We start from the raw sequence: 19870 nt of genomic DNA, 5'->3' as shown, positions 1-19870 counted from the left end.
TTTGGCATGTGTACTGCAAGTGGCACAAGTAGCTGCTTTTTGGCATGCAGCAGATCAGTCATGGAGCACAAAGTGGAAGGCAGATTAAGGAAAGGGCAGGAGGTAGGAGTGGGTAGGATTATGGGAGTGGCATTTGGTGGGCAGGGGGGTAGGACTTAATTTGTGGCACACTTTCCAGAACAGTTGACCACTACTGCTATAAGGAGATGTATGACAAAACTATACCTCAAAAGAATACTGATTTTTGTACAGGGGATTTCTATCAGACTGAAGAGCCATATGCACCACAATAGATGAAATACTAGAATCTGAAAAATTGCTTCCAACAATCGGAATGAGTCTCTCTGCACAGCCTCTCAAGCATTTTCTGAACAGGATTGAATAAGGAAAAGAATGCAGAAAGAAATACTGGCCAAGGAAAGAACACTTCCTATCTTTCAGAAAACATGTCTTCTTATTCCACCTCCCTCAAGTTTGTGCATCAGTTCTAGTGTGATTAAATTTTATTCAACTCCTAAACATTCAGGACTGTCTCAGATGAAGCAACCCTTATGGCAATGTATCTGGACAAGGAATGAGAAAGTGTAACAAAGCTAAGGTGTCTCCGCCAGGAAGCTGAATGGCAGACTGGAGAGAAAGACAACCACTTCCCTGCCCTACGGCACAAAATTTCTATCTTTTTCTCTCAAAGGCAGGGAAAATTTCCCTTTAATTTCTTTTCTAGACAAGCACAGTGCAACCAAGTTCCTCCTCCAAGTTATCAGAAACTCTCAGAAGCTGAGGCTTAATCTACAGAACAGAATAGCAACAGCAAGGGCTTTCTTTAGTCTAAAAGCAACAGCTGTGGTCCTTTGTTTTAAGAAATGGTAGGAAGGCAGAAGGGATACATTCTACAAATTAACCTAATCTGTTGAGTGTAAACGCTTTCAAGTAGTCAACATAAAGTCCCACAGAGGCAGGAAAAAGACTACTGAAACATATTTACTTTATTACAAGTTCCGTTTCAAGGAAAGAGAACACAATCAAAAAGAAAAAAGAAAGAACTTGTGTCCATTAAAATACAATACAAGAATGTCAGCAAGAGAAATATTGCTGGATGCAGGGCTTCAAGAACTGTCACCGAGGTGGGAGGACAGTCACAAGTAAGCTTTATGTCTCTACTGAAGCTTAACTGCTTTTCTATTAGGGGTGCACCAATGAAAATGTTTTTGGCCGATACCAATGGCCAATTATTAACCACCCATATTGGGCTGATATCGATCTGATAGCCAATATACAGTCCCGCAGCTTGGAGAGCAGTGTCCAGCCAGTAAGTCTGTGGGGGGGAAGAGGTGTAGCGGGGCAGATTAAGGCCCCCACGGTGATGGAGGGAGTGGAGCTGGGTGAAGGGCAGAGGCAGGCACTGCCCAGCCAGGGCAGGACACAGGACAGAGCTGCAGGTGGCTTTTCCAGTTGGGGGGAGGGGAGGGAGGGGCAATGACTCAGAAACTCATGCTAAGCTCGGGCCTGGTCACAAAAGTTAAAATACAGAATACTGATGCTAACTGCATATTGCAAGAGGATGCGAGTTCATAGCTAGGCGATCTGAGAAAAAAAATATAATAATAATAACAATAATAGTAATAATAATAATAATGAGGTATCTCTTCAGCTTATCTTGCTATATTCAGGATGATTTCAGGCAGACTCCTAGTTGTCTGGTGTGTAACCATATGACATGTCAATCCTTGATTAATTAGTATGGTAAATATTTATTTTGCAATTAACTCGTGTTTACGTGCAGGAAGAGACATTCTTCATACGTGATAGATGTCTCCTCCTGATTGTTTTTCCTGGCTGTTAATCAGTTTCTTTATATGTTCCAAACTGGATAATTTCTTGTTACTGAAGAAGGTAACTCATTCAAATTAGAAATTTCTGATAACCAGTAATAAGCAGGTTTTTCCTGTCAATTACTGCTTGGGACTCTCTCTTGATTTACACAACTAAAATAATGCTTTGAAGATGCTAAACTAAGGGTATAAAAATGCAGTAAAACAGCAGACAGCGCATGTGCTTCAAGAGTGAGAAATCTCTCTGACACCAGTTGCTAATGTGCCTGACTTACTCGAGAAGTTGAAGAGAAACAGACCACCTCTTCGTCACCTGTTTGGTAAGAAATCATCACCTTATAGCTAATTACTGGACTTTGATTTGGTTTGGGCTCACTTGACTTGATTTTAAATACTTTCAGTAAATAAAGCCTTTCTGTCACTCATCAAACGAGGTGTCATGTCAATCCCTGGGCTAGTCTGGAATCCTAGGTTTTTATTTACTAACTGCGGGGGGGAAGAGTGGAGAAGTTAAAAGGGGGGGGGTGGCTCCCCACTACTGTGCACACGCCCAAAGGAGGCATGGGGGGCATGTACCCCCCCAGATTTGTGTGCAGGGCGAGGATAGGCTGCCCACTTGCAGATTGTGCTCGGGGCACGATGGCAGGGGGAGGGGCTACGGAATGGGCTATGGTCACCCCAAAATTTGCCATAGCCACCCTGTAGCTCTCCCTCCCAGCGCCATGCACCCCAAGCACAGCCTCAGCCCAGTCCCCACACTGGGAAGAGGCTGCCACAACCCCTTCCCCCCAAGCCTGCCCTTCCCCCACAAACAAATCCAGGGGTCATATGTCCACTGTGCCTCCCTAGGGGTGCTCACAGCAGTGGGAAGCCACCCCTTTCCCTATCCTCCCCGGATGAGCATCCTGCAGCTTCGTCCCGCACCCGACCCTGCCCCAACAGGGCAATGCCTACTCCTGCTCCAGCCCCAGCCTCACTCTCTTCCTCATCTTGGGGACCTCGATCTGTCTCCCCTCCTCCCCCATGCCCCTTCTCCTCCACAGATTTGCCAGCAGAAGGCTGATCTCCAAGCTGCCAGGCTGCATTCCTGGCCATGTGCATGATGCAACTGCATGCATGCACGCAGCATTTATTAGTAACGTTATTGGTTACACCAGGCAAAAAAAGCTGATTGCCAATAACATCAATTTTCCTTTTATCGGTGCCAATATGATATGGACAGATATACTGGGGCACCCTATTTTCTATCCAATTTAATAATGAGCATGAACGTGCAAAAGTCTTATGCCAGGTATAATTGACCCAGAAACCTCAAGTATCAATAATTCCCACTTAAAGATAGTTCAATTTTTTAAGAAGGATATTACTGTGCAAAAGCCTTTAAAGCCATTGAGATTTGAGTGAAATTACTTCCCTCTTTAAAATAACTGACGTCCAACTCAAACTTGACCTTATAAAGCAATTGTACCACTCTGGCCCATTATGGTGTCTTATAGTTAAGCAGAAATAGGCTCAATCAGTACCTGGGAACTAAAGAAAAATCCACAAGCTGCAAATAAAAGAATAAAAATTTAACAAGTCTCATCATCCATCTTCATGCCTCTGGTAATTTCAGGAAAGTGAATTAACGCACATGCCCTGCACATGCAACAGCATGCACAATCTCTCACCCCTCATGACTATGCAGAAAGTGTTACAAACCTGAATTGCCTAACATGAAATGAAGTTTTCTCCCCAATTTGTTTTGCTGAACTTAATCTAGGACATCACTTTTACTTCAACATAAAACAATTTTGGCTCACAAATAAGTGAGTGATTCTGTCCCTTTAAACATCAGGCAAGACAGTCTTAAAAGGAACCGTCCCCCACCCCACCAAAAATCTCTCTTCAGTTTTTTTCTTGCACAGTTATAAGGGACATTTTATACTTGAATAGGACACCTTTATTTTAAAATAAAAATACTTACCTGGCCTCTCAGACTGGATTTTTAAACAGAGCTGTTTTACAAAGTTCAAAGGTAGCTGAACAACTTCCTTAAAAAAACAAACAAAAAAACCCAATTAACTACTTTCCTATTACAAGAATTTAAAGGTCTTAATGGTTATAAATGAAAATACACACCATTCTGGATGAGTCAAATAAATTACATAGAAATGAATGGAACTGCAATAAAAACCAAGATAGTTGAGAACTTTGCTTGATATTCAAAGATTCTACTAGAACAAGCTAAAAGTTTTATGTAATTCTGAGTATCTGAGGAGCCTGCCTTTTGTCAATTTGTCTAAAGAATCTTTCTAACCTCTGTGCAACTATGATATAGTTTGTTTGTTTTTTTTTAAAAAGCAGCCAAAAGAGGGATCAACAGAAGAACCACATTACACATCACCCAATAAACAACTATGGGTGGGTTAGACATTCTAAAAGCTGAGTAAATTTTCTTTCTTGTACCGAGGACTTATGAGCAAGGATCCGGGTTTTTCTGTGCTGAATGGAAAATGTGTTAAAATCTGGATTTTCTCATTTTAAAGGAGAAAAACCCAGATTTTCTCCTTTAAAAGGAGAAAATGGCAGGAAACACTGGATTTCCCCTTGAAGGCTGGCAGAGTTCCAGCCTGCAAGGGACTAAAGGGGAGCAAGAAAAGGGCGATCAGCAGGGAGCGCCATCTGCATGTGCACACATACACATGGCTGCCAGGCAGCCTGGAGAGCAGCTCCTTGCAGGTAAGTCTGGTGACAAGAGGTGGGGGTGGAATTGAGGCCCCCATAAGAAGGGAGGGAGGGAGTTGGTCAGGACTGGGGCTGCTGCCCAGCTGGGGCAGTGCATGGGACTGAAGGCCTGAATGCATGGCTGCAGGGAGCAGGATGAGGCTGTGAGCTCGTTCCCTGCTGCTGTGCACACTCCCAGGCAGGGTGGGCACATGTCCCCCAGGTTTGTGAGCAGGGAAGAGGCAGGTGCAGGTTCGGGGCTCCCTACCCTGCTGCCCTCCCCCTGATGCCTCTGTGGCACAACAGAGCAGAGTGGGGCAGAAGCTCAGTGCCGCCACAAGCCCTGCGCTGCTGCCATGGTGAGGTGCCCTCTGCCCTTCTGGCAGCAGCAGGGGTGGCAGCGTGGACTTGTGCCCCTCACTGCTGCTGCACAGCAGGGCACCGTGCCATGGCAGTGTGGAGCTCCCAGAGGCAGCAACAAGCTTCCCCACCTGGCCCCACTCTGCCCTGCCATGCTGGATCCTGCCCACTGGGCTGCAGAGGCCCTGGGGGGAGCAATGCAGGGTGGGGAGCCCAAGCCTACAGCAGGAAGCCCACATCTGCCCCCCACCCCTGAAGGGCTCCACTCTGGCCATGCCACCTGTGGGGGAGGGGGAGCTGGGTTACATGCTCTGCCGTAGAGGCTGTTAGGTGGGGAGTGAGGGGTACTGGCAGGGGTAGGGGGATTGGGGTAGGGAGTGAGGGGCACCAACATGGCAGAGGGGCTGTTGGTCAGGATTGAGAAGTAATGGCATGGGCAGGGCACTGGCATATCAGGGCACCACAAAGCGGGGGCTGGGGGGAAGTCGCAGCTAGACCCACATCCTGGTGAGCAAAGGATATATCAATATAAATATATATAATTGATATAATTGATAAATATATCAATATTGTGTTCAACTGATACCTATATACATAGTGGTGTTTCATTTTAATCAAGGAAAAATGCGGAGGGGGTGGGGGGCGTTAATCAGAGATTTGTAAGGATGGTTTTTAATCAGAAAATTTGTGATTTTTAAACAGAGAAAACTGGGATCCCTGCTCATGAGCCATATGAAATCTAAAACCATTTTACATTTAGGGATTACTGCATTTGTGTCTCCTCTGTCCCATCCTGCCCTTCTCCCTAAGTTAAGACTAAAAGCAGTGCTACGAGAAACAGCATGGCTGATGGAGCATGCTGTCTACTCTTATTAGGAAACTAACATAGCTGTATATAGGTTGAGTAAAGACTACAGCTCAGCTCACTCTACGTAGAGATTTTTTAGAAAAACTGAAATAATCAAACTGCCACCCCATTCCACTTCTCCAGAGCCCCCCCACTACAGAAAGGATGTGGACAAATTGGAGAGAGTCCAGCAGCAGACAGCAAAAAGGGCTTGGGGGCTGGGGGACATGACATGAGGAAAGACTGAGGGAACTGGGCTTATTTAATCTACAGAAGAGAAGACTGAGGGGGAGGTTTAATAACAGTATTCAACTACCTGAAGGGGGGTTCAAAAGAGGATGGAGCTAGACTCTTCTCAGGGTGGCAGATGACAGAACAAGAAGCAATGGCCTCAAGTTGCAGCAAGGGAAGTTTAGTTTAGATATTAGGAAGGATGTTCTCACTAGGAGGGTAGTAAAACACTGGAACAGGTTACCCAGAGAGAAGGTGGAAGCTCCGTCATTGGAAGTTTTCAAGACCCAGCTACACAAAGCCTTGGCTGGGATGATCTAGTTGGGGACAATCCTGCTTTGAGCAGAAAATTGGAATAGATGATCTCCTGAGGTACCTTCTAACCCTAATTTTCTATTATTCTATAAGAGTAAAACAAACCAAACTCATGCATTCTTTAGAGTTCAAGATGCGCCAAATCATTTTTTCCAAAACTGCATGCTCCCAAACTTAACTAAAGCAGGGGTGTCTAAAACATTCAGCACTGCAGGCTGAGTGAGTTGTATAGGGCTGATCTGCAGGCCAGATCCAGAGTATGGAGCCATGTCATCTGGCCTGCAGGGCTGAAAGTTTGGCAGCAGCAGCATTAATTGTCACAGCCCCAGTAAGATGGTGGTGGGAAAAGCAGCAGCAGCATTAACTGATGCAGCTTTGGGAGCAGAAGCTGAAAGACACATGTGCAGCCTGGACAGACCCTGGCTGCCATAGCAATAGAAACAATGACAGGAATGATAGCTAGCTGGGAGGCTGCATGTTAGCCCCTTGTGGGTCACATGCACCCCACAGGCCACCAGCTGGATAGCCCTATCCTACAGCACAGATAAGCTATGGACCTAGATCTCCTGACTTCTCATCTAGCATCTGAACCACAGGATTTTTTTTTTAATTTCACCTAGTAAACTTTTCTGTTTTGCAGTGGAATGGTATGTGTGTCCAGGTCCAGGAGCAAAAACAATTTACTTGTGTATCAATAACAGAATTTACAATCCTGCAAGCACAGAAATAGGAGCTTTCCTCCCATATTTTTAGTTCCAGAATGTCTTGGGATGGCAGGTTAAAAAACTGACTCATTTGGCCAAGAAATGCTATTTTATATTCCTTTTACAGATTTAAATGTTTTTTCTTACATTTTGGGACTTATGGTCACTTAGACTTTATATGCAGAAAGAAAGTGTTGCAATGGGAATGCTTTAATTAAAAGTTTCTCTGTGAGCAAAACAACCTACTTTAAAAGAATGTTATTTAGACTACAAGGTCAAAACACTCAGAAAGTTCTTAAATGACAGGATTAAGGTCATCCAGTTTCCCTATGCCTCCCCTGAGGATATATTATACTATTCTAGTTACATGATATGGTTTAGGACAAGCTTTAACTTGGAATCTTCCCTCAAATTTTCACCTTTAGTAGCAGAACCCCAGATAACAAAGACTGCTGCCAACTATACTTTCAGTGGGCCTAACCAAGTTTTAATCATGCTGCAAGAACCTTTGGGACTTGTAACCAATATGAAAAGAGAGAGGCAAGACAGCCTTAAAACACCTCTAATCAAAGCCCACCTCCAATTTGATAGTCTGGAAAAGGTCAATCCAGGAGGCAGGCTAAGGATCTGGCCCCAATATAAATTGCAGACAGCAGAAGCTTTGCTTTAATGTATGCATCCTGCACATATAACCCACTCAGAACAAGTTTGCACAACTTGAGCCCAGCAACAGCCCTTTAGGGAAACAATTTCAACATGACTAAATGATGCAAATACTTAAAAGTAAATAAGTGAAGGATAAAAACAGTTACCCCAGGATGAACATAATTCTCCCCAAAAAACTGTTTCATGACGTGTTTTCCAAAATCGACAAGGTTTTGCAGGTGATGCAAGATTTCTTCTGGAGTCTGAAAAAGAATGACACATAGGCAACTTAGCTATGACACAACAATAGCTAACAGCCCTTGAAATATGCACCTGTGCCAAAGATTTGGGAAAGGATCCATGTTGCTATTCAGTCCTATTCATTGATTTTTACAAAATTATGGTATAAAGGTGCACAAGTATGTTGGTCCATATTGTATCAGCACCAATAAAACAAAAACTGACATTATCAGCATTGGCTTTTTTTGGCTGGTGTGGCCAATAATGTAGCTGATAAATGCCATGTGCATGCGTGCAGCCGCAGCATGCACACAGCCAGCCCAGCAACTTGGAGAACAGCATCCAGCTGGTAAGTCTGTTGTGGGGAAGGGGCAGGGGGAGAGAAGGAGCATGGGTGGGGGGGGATTAGATTGAGACCCCTGAGGTGAGGGCGGGAGTGTGGCTGGGGCAGGGGTTGCCCAGCCAGGGCAGAGCGGGTCATGGGACAGAGCCGCAAATGGCTCGTCTGGGCGGGGGGGGACAGCTCCAGCCCCCCATAGCTCCCCTCCCACAGCTGCTCCCCCCTGGTTCAAGCACAGCCGCAGCTCAACACCCTCCCCCCCCACCAGGAAGAGACCAACACTGCCCCTAGCCTGCAGCAGCAGCCCACCCTTGCTCCGTGCAGAGATCTGGGGGACACACGCCCCCTCATGCTTCCTCTGGGTATGTGCACTGTGGCAGGAGTCATCCCCTTCCTCCTTGTGCCCCCCAGATGAGTCACTTGCACCTCTGTCCTGCTCCGCCCCAGGTGGGAAGTTCCTGCCCCAGTCCCAGCCCCACTCACTGTGGGGGCCTCGATCCATCTTCACCAGGCCCCTTCCCCACTCCCCACCCCCAACAGACTTACCAGCTGGACACTGCTCTCCAGCTGCTGGGCTGCATATTGACAATTGGCATATTGGCAATTGATATGGCTTGTTAATAAAAATCGGCCACTTGTATCAGCCAAAAAATCTTTATTGGTGCACCCCTGCTATGGTATATTGTATTTACTCACATACCACACACAATCTTTCCGTTCCTTGCCTTGTCTCTAGCAGCTGCATGGAGAGAGGGGCAGAGTCCAACAGGAAAGATCCAGGAGGGAGCGGGGTGCAATGGGACTGCAGACGTACAGTCCCACTCTGTTTTAAACCTACAGTTTAAAACCAGTTGACTGGCAACAGTTGTGGCATTTCTATTCGCACAGTGTTGAGGCAGTCAACTGATGTCATGGCTCATTATAATTTACACAACAATCACTCTGTAAGTATTAACAACCCTCTCTCCTTTTCAATGGCCTCGATGTTCCATTAATCGAGCTATCCCTTCTTTGGAAATTTTGCTGTCAGTTAGGAGGAAAAAGACTAGGAGCAACTATTTCACAGCTCTGCAGACTGTTTTTAGCTCTTTTCAAGATCCTACATCCACTCATGGAATCCAGTCTTCAACAGCAGCTATAGTTTCAGCTTTTGGCTGAGCAGTTGAGAGCTGCCAACAATTCAGCTATGAAAGGGTTAAAACTGTAGCTTTTGCCTGAGAAGGAAAATTAACTGAATATTAGGTTATGCCCCTGCTCTCCTCAGCCCTAACTTAAAAAATATTTTCCTTCATTCTGCCTTCCCAAATTAAGGTGGGAGTCTTATTTGAGGGCATGTGGTATGCAAGAAAATATGGTATTTTACTGCTGGTATTTGAAACCCAGCCCCTATGGAATTGCCATCCTGATATATTTCTTCTTTAGTTTACGAAAGCACAAAGAAGCAGAAAAATAGAGTCTGGAATTAGGACAAATTTGGAGATCCTGGGATAGGTGAGGAGAGATGAATATTCCTTCCTGGTGACTGACAAGGTAACTGAGCGAAAGCAGCCTTAAACTCTATCTGACATTTAGCTGGCACTACAGAAGACCATACTCTCAGGGCTCCAGAAACACCAATGATAGATAAACAAGTACCAGTTCTTGTAGGGTCTGTTTTCTCACCTGCTTGTTTTCCTAGACAACACAGCCCCACAGCATAGTCCAGGGGTGCTCAACCTCTGGTGCGTGGGCCAAACACAGCCCATGGAGCCTTGGAATCCAGCCCATGGGGTTACCCTTGGGTCAGGAAATTTGACAGCAGGGCAGCAGTGGCCATTAATACAGCCACCTTCCCCAGCCTGCCAAGCTCCCAAACCCCAAGCCCCAGACAGGCTGTTGGAGCTGGGCACTGCCCCCTTTCCCCTGCAGGGCTGGGCTGCTCCACTTCTTCCCACATCTGGGTTGGGGCCGGGCCATGCCTCGTTCCCCCCAAAGGGCCAGGTTGGGGCTAAGCCATGCCCCATTCCCCCAAGACAGGGCTGGGTTGGGGCTGAGCCACACCCCGTTCCCCTCCCATGGGGCTGGGTTGGGGTTGGGCCACGGCCCATTTCCCCTCATGGAGCCAGGTTAGGGCCAGGCCACATGCCCCATTCCCCCCCCCAGGGGGTCAGGTTGGGGGCAGGCCATGCCCCTTCCCCTCCTACAGGGGCAGGTTGGGGCTGGGCTGCTCCCCACCTCCCATTATGTGGCCAAATGGTGCCCACCACACTTGTTCCAGGTGCCAGATTGAGAACACTAGCCAGATCCAGCCCACAGGAGGAAAAAACAGTGGAACACCACTAAGTCTAACCCTCCACTACATTTGAAAGTCTTATATAAGGGAATGAAGTAGTGCCTCATGATTAAGTAAGAGTTCTATACTAATGTTTAAGTTGGGGGAAAAAGAAGAGTGTAAAATATGAACAGGAGAAAGTAGAGAAAATGAGGTAGGGAAGTATGAGAAAGACAGACAAGGAACACTATACAGGATCAGCACTGATATAAGGAAATTGACAGTAATTGGCAATCAACTTTTTTTAGCTGATGTGGCTGATAATGTCGCCGATAAATGCCCCGTGACTGTGTGCAGCCATAGTGCAGCATGCTGATGGCCAGGAGAGCAGCCCAACAGCATGAAGAGCAGCCAGGTTCAGCTGGTAAGTCTGTTGTGAGGGAAGGGGTGTGGGGGGGAGAAACGCAGATTGAGGCCCCCATGGTGAGGGAGGGAGGGAGTGTGGCTGGGGCAGGTGCTGTACAGTCAGGGGTCAGTGCAGAACAGAGCCACAAGTGGCTCATCCGGGGGGCACAGGCAGAGGGAAGGCAGCTCCTGCCGCTGCTTGCATCTCAGGAGGTCATGGGTGTGTGTGCCTGTGGATCTGAACATGGGGCAAAGGCAGGCTACTGCTGCGGGCTGGGGCCGGGGCTGCACTGGACTCTGGTGCTGGGAAGGGGGCTTGGGGGGGCTCCAGAAAATTTTGGGGTGGCTGCAGCCCCCACCCTGTAGCCCCCTCCCACTGCTGCCACTGCCCACCCCAAGCGCAGCCTGGCCCAGCCCCCTGCCCAGAATAACTCGGCACTGCCAAGCCCCAGCCCACAGCAGCAGCCCGCCCTCAGCCCACGCAGATCCGGAGGCACTCACCTTTCATGCCCTCCTGGGGTGTGTGTAGCTGTGGAAGCTGCCCCCCCCACCCCACCCCCTCCCGACAAGCTGCTCACAGCTCTGTCACATGCCCCGCCCCAGCTTTGTAGTGCCTACCTCTGCCTGCTCTACTTCCTCCCTCACCACAGGGACCTCAATCTGCTCCTCCCCCTCATACCCCTTCCCTCTCTCCTTGCCCTTTCCCGCACAGCAAACTTACCAGCTGGACACTGCTCTTCATGCTGCCCAGCTGCAAATCAGAATTGGATCAGTATTGGCCAATTTGGCTCACTAAAAAAATCAGCCATTGGTACTGGCTCAAAAAGTTTTTATCAGTGAACCCCTAGAAATACCAGCAACACCTTTTTACATTTATATAAGGTGCATTAAACATGAAATGCATTAACATACTGCAGCTAAATAATTTACATGAGAATCCTTTCTCTGATTACAGGATGTACAGCCATTAGGGTAATGGTCATTCAGACGTTTGTCTGTTTTTATACTCAGTCTACTAGATTCAACTTTGAAACTAATAGGCAAGGTAGAATACAACTCCAGTAACTACATCAATCAGGTGTAATAGTACATTTCTTAAGTGTAAATTAAAATCACGTATTAAGAGTAAATTTTGTATTCTGTATGTCATCACAGGTCCCTAATTTCACTTCTGGAACAAATATAATGCTTTCACCTACATGTAGTTCTATTAGTACTAGACCATTAAGTTAATGTTTTTTATCTAGTTAGACAAGTTGTTTCCTGTTGAAATGGTAATCTAGTAAGTCCCATAGACTATAACAGTTAGTGTTCTAATATCATATTATAGCCATGTTTATACTGGGCCAGACAGTGGCACCTTCAAGGTTGCTGCACTGCTCTGTGCACAATTGCCTCCTGTACCAGATGTAGCATAACTACATTCATACAGTACTGCAGAATGGCAGAGCCAATTAGCCTGCTCTTAGCCTATTTAGCTAAAAAAGGTGGCTACACTGCTTCTAGTTTAGGAAGCAGACTACAATACTGGCATGGCCAATATTTCCCATAAACCATAAAAGAATATGAAAAGAGAAAGCTTAACAATAGTTATGAAACGTCTATCCAGCCAGAAGAAAAAGAAACCATCAAAATGTTTAGACCGCATTTTTGTTATTCTAGACAAGTTAGGATATGGCGAATTCTTTAACTGCAGTAGAAATACCCCCAACATTTTATTTTTTAGACTGTAAGTCTACTTCTCCCCAGGTTCTTTTGTGGAGATTCTAATGAGCCTGGGGAAGGTAAGAGATGACAGACAGTTTCTATCTTTAACTTCCATAGCTATTAAATTACTAGGCTTCAAGGCTGTTTCTTTGTCTAGTACAAAGCTTTGATCATCAGGTTTGTAAACAATTGTTCCTCCAGAATCTAAGTATTTAAGATTCAGTTCTGTTCCAAGAAAATTAATAATTTCTAAAGTGAAAAGGCCATCATATTTTAAAAATGAGGACTTTCAAACAGAACTGTCCTACTACAGTAACTGTGATAGAATGTTTAAGCCAAACCAACCCTGCTCTCTCCAGAGCTGTCCTACAATATGCAGTAGGAGTGTTTGCCAGGACACTACAAAAAATCTAGCTTCAGTAATATTTACTGAAATATGACACATTGAAGGACTATACTTAGACACAAGGAAAAAAAATGTAGTAGTAACAATAATACAATGACAAAGAATGGAAGGAAAAAAGCCACAGAAGTTCACTGATGGGACAACTCCAAATGGAGCTTTTGTCTATGTCAGTGTTTGTCAACCTGTTTAGCTTGAAAGCACCACTTCATAACTTTTCTGAACTTCACAGTACCCCAAGTAGAGAACCACTGAGCTAGATTTTAAATTCAGTAAAAGATATGGCAGGGGCCTTGAAGCTAAACAGATTGAGAACCACTGATTTAGTTGGTGCCACATAAGAATGGCAAGAGCAGGACCTAATCCTGCCATGCCCTGCTCTTTCACTATCTGCTCCCTCACCCGTCTCCCAACTCTTCCAGTCTATATCTGAGGGTGCAAGGGCAGCTCCTGCTGCTGAGACTGATCTTATAGTCTTATATGTCAGCCACCACTCCCGTGGCCAGCCTTGAGAACATGGAAGGAGTTGAGGGGGATGAGCCAGGCTGAAAAACATGGTGCCATTAGCACATCCACCCACGTACAGCAGAGTGCGCTGCTGGGAACTTGAGAACAATTAGTACAGACTGCCTGGAAATGAAGGAGGACGGCAGGCACAGGGTACTAGATGTGGAAGAAGAGGATTTACCTCCAAACAGGGCCCAGGGTGTGTGGCATCCATAAAGGGATCTAGAAGCACCCCAGCTGAGAATCACTAGTATATGCCTCAAATCTGAAGCCTTCAACAGTTAACCAAATTAAGACCCTAGGAACAAAATGACACAATGGCTGCATGCTGGAACTGTGAACTGAAAATACTAATAATGCAGATTACTAGTGTGATACAGAACAATTAAGGGCCTAGGTAACACAGAGAATACTAGACTACCCATCCCCCAAGCAAGTATTTCTTGGTTTTACTTCCCCAATCCAAAGAGCTACACAAAGTCATCCTCCAGAAGTACTATCAGCCTCTACAATACTTAACTCTTCCCAGCCTCCTTCGTAATCCTCCACACACCACTTTATCTTACATGCCAGAAATTGCTCCTTGACTCCAGACTATTCTCCTCCCTGCCCTTAAAACTTTACACGTTATTCTCAGGCAGGGGTGTGCTAATAGAGATTTTTGGGGCCAATACCAATAGCTGATTTTTAAGGAGGCATATCAGCCAATACTGATCCGATTTCTGATACAGCTGCATGCAGCTGGTAAGTCTGTTATGGTGGAAGGGGAAGGGAGGGGCATGGGTGGGGGGGAGAGGGAGATCAAGGCCCCTGCAGTGAGGGAGGGAGTGGGGCTCAGGCAGGCACTGCCCAGCTAGGGCAGGGCAGGGCAGGGCTGGGACAGAGCTGCAGCTCGTCCAGGGGTGCGGGGAGGCGGGGCGGCTTTTGCTGTTGCGAGCACCCCAGGAGGGCATGGGGCAGGGTGGGGGGTCATGTGCCCTGGATCTGTGCAGAACATGGGACGGGGTGGGCTGTACCTGCTGGCTGGGGCTGGCACCAGGGTGGCGCTAGGCAGGTGGTGGCAGTGCTGGGGGGGAAGGCGGGGGGGAGGGGAGGACTGCAGCCACCCTGAAAAAGAATCACCATAGCCACTCTATAGCCGCCCTCCCAGTGTTGCCGCCACCTGCCCCAGGCAGATCTGGGGTCACATGCTCCCCCCTTCCCTCCATGCCCTCTTGGACAAATAGCAGGAGCAGTGGTAGGAGCCGCTGGATTTATAGATTCATAGGCCAGAAGTGACCTTGGATGATCATCAGGTCTAGCACCCCACACCAAGCAAGAAAGACAGCTGGGGGTCAGGTGACCCTAGCAAGGTGACTGTCCAGTCTCCTCTTGAAGATCTCCAGAGTAGATGAGCTATTCCACAGTCTGGACACCCTGACTGTGAAGAAGATTTTCTTAATGTGGAGCCTGAATCAGTCCTCCAGGAGTTTGTGGTCATTACTCCTAGTTTTCCCCTCAGGTGCCCTGGTGAACAGGTGCTCACCGAGCCCTTGGTGTACTCCCCTAGTGTAGCAGTAAGCTGCTACCAGGTTCCCTCTCAGCCCTCTTTTCTTCAGGCTGAAGAGTTCCAGATCCTTCAGCTTTTCCTTGTATGGCTTGCCGTGTAAGACTCTGATCATCAGGGATCTGGGTTTTCCGTTTCCCACGGAAAAGTGGAGAAAACCACGGATTCCCTATTTTTATCAGAGAAAACGCGGATTTCTCTTTTTAGCAGAGAAATCCACAGATTCTCCGCTTTTGAAAAGAGCTCTTGCAGGCTGGCACAGCTCCAGCCTGCAAGAGCCAATTGCAAAAAGGCCAGGAAACCCCCAGCCAGAGGGGGAGAGAGATGGGGGAGAGCGGGGCGTGAGCCTCTGAGGCAGCCAAGGCTGGGCCCAGGCTCAAACTCACCCTTCGTCCCTGGAACATAGAGGTAAGTGGGGCTGTGGGGCAGGGCTGGGCTGGGGAAGATGGCGGGGGGCTGAGGGAGCAGGGGGTGCTGCTGGCCCCAGGTAGCACATTGCAGCTGGGAGCAGGGCCAGGGGATGAGGGCAGGGATGCCCCTCTGCAGGGGGGGCTCTGCAGGCAAGCAATGTGGGGCGTAGCGTGATGGTGCCTGCCATGTGCGGACTGCACCCATGCCACCGGGCCAGCTGCCCAGGGGAGGGGGAGAGGGAGGCTGGCATGTGGCTGAAGCACAGCTCCGTGGCCGACTCCGCAGCCATGGTGGGGGCTTGGGCTCGCACATGGCGGCTGCTGCCGCTTACCTGGAGGCCCGGGATGGCAGTGACGGCCGCTGCCTACAAAAACCCCCATTGCTGCCAGAGCTATGCCCAGAGCTTTGCAGCCGGCTGCCGGGCAGCAGCGGCAGTGTGGTGGTGGCCGGCGGCACACAGCTATCCCCACCACCGCCACTGCCGCTGGCAGCACAGCTCCGAGCACAGCTCCGTGGCAGCAGCGGGAGGTTTTGCAGGCAGCAGCAGTCACCACTGACATGGCCAGCCACTGCTGCTTACTTGTGGGGCCTCCTGTGCCAGCGGTGACGGCCGCTGAGTACAAAACCTCCTCTCTAATTTTTATCAAGGATTTTGGGTTTTTAATCAGAGAATTTGCAATTTTTAATCAGAGAAAACCAGGATCCCTGCTGATCATACAGGTGGCTCTTCTTTGGACTCTTTCAAGGTTGTCCATGTCTTTGTTAATAGGCCTGCACGAAGCAGCAAATACTCGATTCGGATTTGGATTAAACTGATTTGGAGGGACAGTGATTTGATTCAGTGATTCGGATCACTGTCCCAATTCGATTTGTCCGATTTGAATTCAGAGATTTGGCCATAGACTATAATGGGGAATCATTAAAATGCCTATAACTTTGTCATTTTTTTGAAGATGTGAATGAAAACAGAAGGGATGGTAGCCCCTTCTGAGGGCATAAAGCCTGCCGAGTTTCAAGGAAATAGGTGCAGGAGTTTCTGTGAAAGTGTACCTCAAACTGCTAGAATCAAAACTCATATCACTTGTGTGTGTTAAGGCAGAGCAGGATGAAAGCAGCAGAGATGGTAGCCCCTTCTGCAGGCACGAGGCCTGCCATGTTTCAGTCAGAGTGGTGCAGGAGTTTCTGTGAAAGTGCACCTCAAGGTTCTGAAAGGAAATTAAAAAAGCAAACAGGTGCAGAGTGAGAAGGGTGGCACGCACTCCATCTGCAAGTGGAGGTTTTGGAACCCCAAGAGTGGGAGGTTCACCTTCAGGAACACCAGCTGCTCCACCAAACCAGGATCCAAGTCACCTACCCTGGAGATCTTCAAGAGTGTCACAACATCACCAGCAATGCTGAACACCCTCTCACTTGGAACACTGGTTGGTGGACAGGACAGGTATTCCCGGGCAACTGTGTCCAGATCCTGCCACACCTGGTTGTGGGTTCCCCAATAGGCCTAAGGGTTGTAGGGCAGCAGCTCCACGTCCTCCACGATAGGTAGCCACCAAGGCCTCTGCACTAGCTGCCTGATGATGGGGTCTGGTGCCTCTGGACCCCAATAATGAAGCCATGCCCTTGGCCCACATTGGCAGCAGCTTTAGTAGAAGCAAATGGATGGTGCTTAGAATGCTGGCACAGGAAAGTGGATCTCCCTCTTCAGCGTCCCCCCCTACCTCTGCCCTTCTGCCTCCCTGACTCTGTTCACCAGCACCTCCATCCAGTGATTGAGGATTTTGCTGCTGCAGACACTCCCCTAACACCCTTGGGTTGCACATGCCCACCTGCATGTGGACCATACTGGACTACAGCAGATCTAGCCATTTTTGATGCCCTCCTTCAGCTGCTTCACCAGTGCCTGCACCTATGGTGAAAGCAGCTTGCCCCAGCCAGGAACATGGATCCCCTGGAACTTCCCCATTTGATTCTCAAGCTCTTTCACTCTGGGGAGCACCTGCTAAGGAGGGCATCACCAGCACTGAGGCTCTCAGTGGCCTCAAGGGACAGCTTTAGGACCACCAAGATCTGGGAGATAGTATCCCACTCTGGGATCAGCAGCCCCCTTAACAAAAGTCTCCCTGACCAAGGCCATCTCATGGATGGCCTTCTGCTACTCGACCAGCCTTTCCAGCATCAAGTATGTGGAGTTCCAGCGAGTCTCCACATCCTGTATGATTTTGTGCTGCAGGATGCTCAGCTCTGCCTGTTTGTCCCACAGCATCTTGCCCCGCTTGATGCTCAAGTGGAAGTAGCCCACCACCTTCCTGCATCTCAAAATAAGCTGGTTGGTAGTGATGGCATGGTCACTGGGAGCCCTGTTCCCCTCCGGGGAGGGGGGGCGGGGGTGTCAGCTCCATGCTGCTTCTGCCTGCTGTTGGGGGCTGGGATCTGCAGACTTGGATCCCTCACAAATTGGCTACCAAGGCTTCGCACAGCCCTACTTGTTGAAGTGTGGTGCCCAGAACTGGATGCAGTACTCCAGCTGCAGTCTCACCAGTGCTGAGTAGAGCTGAAGAATCACCTACTTGGTTTTGCTGGAGATGCATCTAATTGATGCATGCCAAAGTATTATTTGCCCTACTGGCTACAGCATCGCACTGCCAGCTCATATTCATACTGTGGCCTATTATTACCTCCAGGCCCCTTTCATGGGTGGTGCTAATCAGTTTGGTGCTGCCAAGCCTGTAGGTGTGTTGGGGGTTGCTTGTCCCAAGGTGGAGCACTTTACATTTCTCAACGTTGAACTTCATCAGGTTCCGATTTGCCCAACCTGCTAGCCTGTCTGGGTCCGCCTGTATCTGCAACCTATTTTCAAGCGTGACAAGGTTCCCCATAACTTGGTGTCGTCCACAAACTTGACCAGTGAGCTCTTCACCCCCACACCCAAATCATTAATAAAGATGTTGAAAAGTACTGGACCAAGCACCAAACCCTGCAGGACACCACTCCCCACTTCTCACCAGGATGACACAAATCCGTTCACTAAGACTCTCTGGGTCCTATCCTGCAGCCAGTTTCTCACCCACCTGACTCTCTTGGAGTCAAGCCCACAATCCTCCAATTTTCTTGGGAGGACGTTGTGGGATACTAGATCAAAGGCCTTTTGGAAGTCAAGGTATACAATGTCAACCTGATGTCTAGTGTCCAGGTGGTGAGTTACCCTGGTCAAAGGAGGAGATGAGGTTGGTAAGGCAAGACCTGCCTGTGATGAAGCCATGCTACCTGTCATTCAGAATCTTACTTTCTGCAAGTTTCTTATAGATAGACTCCTTGATGAACTTTTCTAGGATTTTCCCTAGGATGGAAATTAGGCTGATTGGCCTGTAGTTACTTGGGTCCTCCTTCCTGCCCTTTTTGTGGATGGGCACAACATTGGCCTGCTTCCAGTCCTCAGGGACTTCTCCAGAGTGCTACAAGTTGTGAAAGAGTTTTGCCAGGGGTTCCACAACAACTTTGGCCAGCTCCTTCAACACTCTCGGATGAAGATCATCCAGTCTTACTGACTTGTATATGTCTAATTTTTTTTAACTGGTCATACAGCAATTCTACAGCAATAGTAGGAAGGTGATTATTCCTACTGTGCTCATCCTGTACTCTACCTGGAGTTGTTTTCCCCCTAGTCCGGTGAAAGACCAAGGTAAAGTAGTCATTCAGGAGTTCAGCTTTCTCCTGGGTGCTGGTAACCAGCTCTCCTGAGTTGTTAAGCAATGGCCCCACACTCCCATTTGTTTTCCTCCTGTTTGTTTTCTTTCTGTTTGGCGGTTCATCCAATGAGCAGATGAGTCACCAAACGAGCTGAGTGGAGCAGCTCTCCACGCTGCTGGCTGTGCTCCTCACTACTTACATGCTGCACTGCGGCTGCGCACATGCACGGGCCATTTATCGGCCAAATTATTGGCCACATCAGGCTGATTTCCAATATAGACAATTTTCTTTACATCAGTGCCGATACAATATCGGACCGATGTATCGGTGCACCTCTATTCTCAGGTAAACTTTGAGATACCCTTTACTGATATGTAGAAAGCCTAGATCTACTAAGGTTTTGAGGGGGTAAGACACAGGAACTTGATATCTGTTGATAAAGACAAATTTTTTAGCCTGTGCTAATTTGGTTCTTTAAAAACTTTCAGAAGTTTTGTTTCTTTTAAAAACAGTGTTGTGGTGGAAAAGAATTATTTATCAGTTCGTGTCCTGGCTCCGGTGCAAGATGTATGGGTGTAAGCCCGCTGTGCCCCCATGAGCCTAGCGACACCAGCAGAGACCCGAGGACCCCCAACAAGCCGTGGAGGGAGGGACGTAGGCAGCTGGGAGCAGGCTGAGTGGGCTGAGGAGGGTCACCCCCCTCTCCTACTTGACCCAGCCCCACAGGGAGCCATGC

General features: G+C 48.0%; 1 protein-coding gene across 5 annotated transcripts in view; it reads right to left on the bottom strand.

Annotated features, from left to right (window-relative positions):
- Window positions 1-19870, bottom strand: part of IPPK (inositol-pentakisphosphate 2-kinase) — a 132902-nt gene that overhangs the window by 40328 nt on the left and 72704 nt on the right. For all 5 annotated transcript variants that reach the window (XM_025206721.1, XM_025206719.1, XM_006025876.3 and 2 more), the window contains 2 exons: window positions 7808-7903; window positions 3799-3865 (listed from right to left, as the gene is read on the bottom strand). In XM_025206721.1, the coding sequence (XP_025062506.1) occupies window positions 3799-3865; window positions 7808-7903 (163 nt within the window). The remainder of the gene's footprint in view (window positions 1-3798; window positions 3866-7807; window positions 7904-19870) is intronic.

Source organism: Alligator sinensis, unplaced genomic scaffold (assembly GCF_000455745.1).
Source record: "Alligator sinensis unplaced genomic scaffold, ASM45574v1 scaffold78_1, whole genome shotgun sequence".
In the NCBI taxonomy this organism is placed as follows: Eukaryota; Metazoa; Chordata; order Crocodylia; family Alligatoridae; genus Alligator; species Alligator sinensis.
The sequence above is the reverse complement of the archived record's forward strand: the minus strand, read 5'-3'. Positions and strand labels throughout refer to the sequence as shown.